This window comes from Habropoda laboriosa, unplaced genomic scaffold (assembly GCF_001263275.1).
Source record: "Habropoda laboriosa isolate 0110345459 unplaced genomic scaffold, ASM126327v1 scaffold648, whole genome shotgun sequence".
Lineage (NCBI taxonomy): Eukaryota > Metazoa > Arthropoda > Insecta > Hymenoptera > Apidae > Habropoda > Habropoda laboriosa.
The window spans coordinates 634972-642800 of NW_017100857.1; the positions used below are offsets into that span (position 1 = coordinate 634972).

At 38.1% G+C, this 7829-nt stretch overlaps 1 protein-coding gene across 3 annotated transcripts in view; it reads right to left on the reverse strand.

Moving 5' to 3' along the window:
* Positions 1-7829, reverse strand: part of LOC108577440 (sodium/potassium-transporting ATPase subunit alpha) — a 185768-nt gene that overhangs the window by 25120 nt on the left and 152819 nt on the right. For all 3 annotated transcript variants that reach the window (XM_017940586.1, XM_017940584.1, XM_017940587.1), the window contains exon 2: positions 495-575. In XM_017940586.1, the coding sequence (XP_017796075.1) occupies positions 495-575 (81 nt within the window). The remainder of the gene's footprint in view (positions 1-494; positions 576-7829) is intronic.

A 7829-nucleotide genomic window follows, 5' to 3' on the forward strand; every position in this document is an offset into this window, starting at 1 on the left:
ATCCACTCTCAGTTTTTTTTTTCCAGCGAGAAGAAAAGAAAAGAAGTTGACAGAAGTGTCTCATTAGAGGAAGAGTAGAAAAGTATTTTCCAGCAACGAGTTCTCTGTATATACGAATAATTACGGGTGAGATTTCTACGATTTTTTTACCCGCGGTGAAATTGCGAGGAAAATGGTTAGTTCCGCGAAGATATATAGAGAGAGAAAATAGAGTAAGGGAACTTTCCAGTGAGATAGAAAATTCGCGAACAGATAGAGAGAGAGAGAGAGAGAGAAATAGCAAGAGAACTTTCCAGTGAGAAAGAAAATTCACCAAGACAGAACGAGACAGATAGATTGCACAGTAGAAATGAGGACAGAAACGACGATGTCTCTGTCGCCGATGAAGCAGAGAGAGAAAGAGAGAGAAAAAAAAGCCTTCGTAGAGGAAAAGAGTACGTAGCGAGTGTAACAAATGGAGAACCACCGCGGACCGGAAGTCACGCTGTGAATACCTTGAACATCCCGTCGGCTGTTTTGTTGTCGTCGCGAATATTCGGTATCGTCGCGACCCTGTACGAGTCTGAGCGGCCATGCTGTAAAAAAATGAGATGGTGAACAGAAAAAAAAAAAAGAAAAGAAAATACAAAAATAAATCGGTGAACAATGAAAAGAAAACAAGAGAGATAAAAATTAGGGGATAAAATTTTTAAAATGATTTGGGTTCGACGATGCTCGTTTTTACTATTGCTCTTCGTTCTTTATATTTTGCAGTCTTCTGCGAGAAATATTTCCTGGATTTAACGTCGCTCTGAAAAAAGTTTTATGGTACACATAATCGGCAGTTCGGCGAAACGTGAAAATGCGAGTGTTTCTAGTGGGGGATAATAAAAGTGGAGGGAAAGTCTCTCGATGTGTACGATTTTAATATTTTTCCAGATAATAGCAGCGTGATAAAGTACAATTTTTCAATTCATATCTGTGAGAGATTTTACTGTTTTTTTTTTTTTATTTCCTGCAGCTTTTTCGTGGTGAAAATTGTTGTGTACGTGGAGACTGGGAGTAGCGAAATTTTATCGGGTACGAGTATGCGTCGATACGATCAATTTTAATGGGAGAATTGTAGGTTTTATTTGCCGATTGAATATATGTAGTGGGTGTGTAAATTGGACTGGTAGAATGTTATTGGACGTTCTATTTGGAGATAGAGATTGTACGAATTTTTATTCGTTGATCGAATGTGTGTAACAATTGATTTAGGGGAGTGAAAGAGGAATATTTTCCCCGTTGAAAAATTGTTTTCTACGTGTGCCAGTTAAATATGAAATTTTTGCACGAGACGTAATATTCAGAAATTCTGAAAGGTGAAATTTTTCCTCACCGAAAAATCATTCTCTACGAATATCTATTAAATATGAAATTTCTCTCAGACAGATTGAGCGAATTGAATTTGCAACATTTGCACGAGATATATTCAGCAATTGTGAAAAGTGAAAATTTGCCTCGCCGAGAAATCATTTTCCACCGAGTCTCGTATAAATCGAGCGAATTAAAGCAACACTTGCACGAGATATCAAGTTTTAAAGACAGAAATCCTCCCAGAATATGATTAGATACAAATACAAATCCTTCTATCCTATTTCTTCTCAAGGAGCCTTCGTTCTTTACGAAAATAATCGAAAACAGACGTAGCGATTCGACTAATCTTCGTCGTCGTCCCAGTTTCCAGAAAACACCGTTAAATTCGACCATGGAAACGCAGTAAAACGCACATTTTCCAGACACGTGGGCAGAGTGAATCAGACACGTGAGGCCGCGAGCCTAATTTTCAAGAGCGACCTCGGCTACGCTGCTGTTTGGATAACGAGTGTTTCCGGTCCCGGTTCGACGGAGGCGTGTCACTGAAAATCCCCCGGGATCGAATCGGTCCTTGAACACGGAGGCCTTAGAAAATTAATCTCGATTGCCGATTCCTATTGTCACCAATTCCAATTCCACCAACCCATTGTGTCTGCATTCGCAAACTCAAGGACGACGCTGAATTAGCGAAACTCGTGGTGGAGCTTTGTCAAACTTCATTTGGGACTTTTCGTTTCGACGTTCCTCGTGCATCGGAGGAATTAGCGGAGAAGATGGGGTCGTCCCTCATCAATTCCTGTCGAATTTTACAATTTCAATTGTAATTTTGACAAAATGCAAGTGCCTTTTTGTCCCACAATTTTCGAAATTGTCGAAGAAATTATTGGCGAAACTAGTGGAGGAGATTAGGTCATCCCATAAATTCCTGTCGAATTGATGCCATTTCAATTGTAATTTTGACAAAATGCAAGTGCCTTCTTGTCCCACAATTTTCGAAATTGTCGAAGAAATTATTGGCGAAATTAGTGGAGAAGATTAGATAATGCCATAAGCTCGTGTCGAATTGTTGCAATTTAAATTGTAATTAAAAGAAATGCAAGTGCCTTCTTGTCCCACAATTTTCGAAATTGTCGAAGAAATTATTGGCGAAATTAGTGGAGAAGATTAGATAATGCCATAAGCTCGTGTCGAATTGTTGCAATTTAAATTGTAATTAAAAGAAATGCAAGTGCCTTCTTGTCCCACAATTTTCGAAATTGTCGAAGAAATTATTGGCGAAACTAGTGGAGAAGATTAGATAATGCCTTAAGCTCGTGTCGAATTGTTGCAATTTAAATTGTAATTAAAAGAAATGCAAGTTCCTTCTTGTCCCACAATTTTCGAAATTGTCGAAGAAATTATTGGCGAAATTAGTGGAGAAGATTAGATAATGCCATAAGCTCGTGTCGAATTGTTGCAATTTAAATTGTAATTAAAAGAAATGCAAGTGCCTTCTTGTCCCACAATTTTCGAAATTGTCGAAGAAATTATTGGCGAAATTAGTGGAGAAGATTAGATAATGCCATAAGCTCGTGTCGAATTGTTGCAATTTAAATTGTAATTAAAAGAAATGCAAGTGCCTTCTTGTCCCACAATTTTCGAAATTGTCGAAGAAATTATTGGCGAAATTAGTGGAGAAGATTAGATAATGCCATAAGCTCGTGTCGAATTGTTGCAATTTAAATTGTAATTAAAAGAAATGCAAGTGCCTTCTCTTCCACAATTTTCGAAATTATCAAAGTAATTATTGCAGAATATTATTCTCCAATTCTAATTTAAAATTCTACATTCTAATCTAGAATTCTATAATTTAAACTGTAATTTTGAAAAATGTAAGTGCCTTCTCGTTCCGCAATTTTCTTTCGAAAAGCCATTACATCGTCTCTGTAGAATTTCCCTGGATTTTTATTGAAATATCTTTCGCTTTCTGCACGAACTTCTGGCACGACTTAACATTCAATCTGCAAAATATTCCCCGAAACCGTAATTCATCTCTCTCACAGCAAGAGCCACCGATAAATTCCTCAACCCTTCCACTGCCCAATAATTTCTCTCCATCTACTCCACAAATCGGACAATCGAAAATTGCGAAAAAATTATACACACGCGGAAAATAGTTCCTTTCCATGAAAGGACGAAAGACAAAGGGGAAGAAAAAAAGGCAGGCTTAAATTTCTTTCTCGTGGCTCATTTGAATAAATTCGACCAATCGAGAGGGAGAGAGAGGTGGAATAATTTGCAGCCGTTGAAAGAGCGATAATACTCTCCTTTTCACGGTGGTTCGCAGGCAGTTGGAATATTTAAATCGAAAGGAGTAGCTTTCATTTAGACACGGCGACAGAAAATTGGAAGGGGGAATATATAGGATATTTTCCACGGAGACCACGGAACAGGCGTAATCTCATTTTCTCGAGCGTCCGGACGCATACAAACGATGTACTAACGCGGGCAATGATAAAAGTTCCAGAGCGAGGGGTCGTTCCTAAGGTTCAAGCCTTAGAAAGTCGATGACAAGTCACGAATTCGCGAGGGTCGCACCCCTCTGTCTGGTGGAAGAAAGAGTGATACACGGTCCCGATTCATCGATCGCCGCTGGATTAGGCGTGCTCGCTCGTGAACGCGGTTCCCGCACACGAGCACGCCAATTGTTTCTGTATCGTTGAGTAAAGTGTGATATTTTATGGGTTGAGTTGGGAAAATTATGCTACTGATTACGTTTGTTAAATTCTCAAGTAAAATATACTTTTTTTTATTTTTGATTTTGTCACGAACTTCTGACGATTTTAGTGGTATTTTGAAATAATGAAATATACAAAAGTACAAAAATTGTGAATTTTGTTTTTAATTGTTCAATGTCTGTAGTGAAAGATTTATTTCCTTTTGGGTGCAGAAGATAACGCGGAATTTTGTCACGAATCTGAAATGATTTTAGCGGTATTTTATGAAAGTATGTAAAAAATCAAACATTTTAATTATACTATGGAGTTACGCTTGTCGAATTTTGAAGTAAAAGATTTATTTCTTTTTGGTGCAGAAGATAACGCGGAATTTTGTCACGAATCTGTAATGATTTTAGTGGTATTTTACGAAAATTCGTAAAAATGCAAAAATTTAAATTATGCTACGGAATTACGTTTGATAACTGTTCGAAGTAAAAATAAGTATCCACTCTGTGTGCAAAAGAGGATCTATCGCAATTTTAAACATTGTGAATAAGTTAGAGACATGTTTGAAAGAACACGTCGCGTTATCAAATTTTCCACAATTTTTGTCAATTTTGCGAAAGTTTTCCTTTTTTATTTTTGGTAACAGTATTCATGGAACATTCGCATGTTTTATTATTCTTAAATTTTGTGGAAGCTTTCATTCGTGTTTTTTAATTTACCACGAATTTCATCAAATGCTCCGTTCATTTTCTAAACAGCACCGATGGTCCTGACTACTCTTCCTTCTAACATTATTCGCAGATAAATTCACAAATTTCATCCATTTTTAAAACAGCATTTGCAGCTTTTCTGTGCTTCATAAATATTCCCACACTTCCTCCTAAGGTAAATTCATAAATTTCATTCAAGCTTCCACTCCTTTTTTAAACAGTATTTATAAAGTGTTCCGTCGCGCAGGTACGGAACGCGTGGGGCCATCGTTCACCGGGTTTATGGCACGCTCGCACGAGAAGGTTATTTTTGAGAAAAATAAGTAATTTCTTAGAGAACAATGCCTTTAGAATTTCGACTTTTCCGCGTCCTCGATAACCGAAGACGTGTCATAAACCAGGTATTACTGAAGGGTCAATCCACACGCACGTATAACAGCACTCTCGGCCGAGGGTTGACCACTTTTTGAGGATTTTTTCCACTTTTTTTCGTCTTTCAGAGGCTCGAAAAATCAGAAAAGTGTATATTTTCGCATAATTCTACTACCGACCATAGCCACACATGTCCTGAAGACATGTGCAAAATTTGAGTTCGATTGGTTCTGCAGTTTTTGCCAGATCGTGGCAACCATTTGAGAAAACATGGTTCCGAGAAAAACGCGTTTAAAGTTTTCAGTGCAATTTAGATTCTCCCTTGATGTGTCACACTGAACGAGCTATAACTTCGTTACTTTATTGAATACAACTATAAAACTTCAGGAGTACATTCTTAAAGAGTTGCAGCGAAGTCGAGCATCGTACACTCTCCGTTCTCTCCTCGAACTAATATTCACCGATAAATCCTCAAATTTCACCCAAAATTTCCATTCCCTCGTCGAAAAATAATTCCTAAAGAAATGCTAAAACAACGTTACAACACTCTCTGCTCAAAGAAAATCTTGCAAACGACCTAAACGAGAAGAAGAACGAATAACTCATCATTCGCTAAACATTCCTAAAGAAAAATAGAAAACATAAATCTTCCCCAAAAGTTACAAACTCCGTTCCACAAGCAGGCCGAAATCCGCTGGTAATCTTCACTTTATCTGAACGAATAAAAACGTATGCGACCCAAAATAAATAAACGAAACCGCGAAATATCTCCCCAAAGCGTATTCACGTGTTTAACCTACTTGGAAAGGAAACCGATCCGAAAAAAATTTCGAATGGAATTAAGTTAGAGCCGACTCTGATCCACCGTGTGATCGTGCACGCGTGAAATTTCGCGAGATACATCGCGCGCACAATGGCTCTCCGCGTATCGATCGTGGCCGGTGCACGTGTGCGCGCGATGCGATAATTGTCACTCGTTGCAGGAGAAGATTTTGCCTAGCCGCAGTGCAGTAAATTGTCTCGACCTCTCGTCGACTCGGAACGGTGATTGCAATCCCGTACGTGTCGCGGAAATAAGTGAAATAGATTGGCGCGCAGCCAGTGGTTCTCGACACTCGAGGAATCTTCTCCTCGCGGAATATGCACGCGTTCTTTCGATCGGCTGGAAGATAGGTCTTTTTTTTCTTTCTTTCTTGGATGAAATTTGATCGACAGTGGGTAATGTAGATTTCTATGGATTTCGAATTTTTAGGAATTTTTGAGGGAGGTTTCTGGAATCGTAGTTTGAAATTTTTCGGAAAATTCGAGTTGTGAACGAGAGTTGACGAGGTTTTCTGGGTGGAGAACTTGGGGAACCCGGGTAATGTAGGTTTGAGCGTAATGTAGGTAGAATTTTTGCGAATTTTCTCGCCACCAAGTATGACGCTCGGCTTTGGAATTTTTACGAATTTTCGTATCGCGAAGTTTGACACTGAGTTTTGGAATTTTTGCGAATTTTCTCGAGGCGAAGTGTGACGTTAAGATTTAGAATTTTCGCAAATCTTTTCACCGCGAAGTATGACGCTCGGTTTTCGAATTTTTGCAAATCTCTGCGTCGCGAAGTACGATACTGAAATATGGAATTTTTGCAAATTTTTTTGCCACGAAGTATGACGCTCGGTTTTCGAATTTTTGCAAATCTTTGCGTCGCGAAGTATGATACTGAGTTTTGGAATTTTTGCAAATTTTCTTATCGCAAAGTATAACCCTGAGACATGGAATCTTTGCAAATTTTTTCGCCACGAAGTATGACGCTCGGCTTTGGAATTTCTGCAAATCTTTTCGTCGCAAAGTATAACCCTGAGACATGGAATCTTTGCAAATTTTCTCGAGGAGAAGTGTGACGCTAAAATTTAGAATTTTCGCAAATCTTTTCACCGCAAAAACTCCTTCAATTTTTCCTTCTATAAAACTCGATTAACCATGGCAAAATAAATCTGAATTAGAAATTTTTCTAACTAAATTCTTTTCGAAGTAAAAATTGAGAAGTGTTTCTTAAGTGTTATTTAACTTTTCAAGAAACCCTGAAACCTCGAGTATGTTTCAATTCTAATTAGAGTCCCTGTGCAGCAAAGTAGTTCGAAAACTATGACGCTCGTCGGCAAGAAAAAGGTTCGATTAGTCTCAGCTTCTCCATTTGCTCCAACTTTTTCATTCTGAGTGCTCGAAGAATTTTTAATCACCAAGTTCAACGGTTTATTTAGCCACGGTAGCAGCAGTCTCTAATTATAAAAGCTTCTGGTAAAAAGATGTAGAATAAACTCGATACCTGTCTACGAAACTTCTAAGCTTCGCTGTCCAAACATTTACAAACTCGATCGTTTTGTCGGTTCTCCAACTTCTCCATTTACTCAAACCTCCATTAGTTTAAATAAACTAGAATTTATGGTCGATAAAATTTTCAACGTCACGGATAAATATCGACGGTAAAAATCTCTTTGACGATCGATGGAGAAATCCTAGAGTTACCGTGAAAATTTCCAATTTAGATGAAACAACGCAAAAATATTCCAATTCCACTGGAGAAAAGTTTGGAACAGGAAGATTACAGCGGACCAAAATTACCAAGTCAAATTAAACAACGCGGAAAATAAAGAATTGTTGACTCGAAAAACAAAAGAAAAAGTTTCGCCCTCAAATACTCAGAATTACACTCGAATTAATT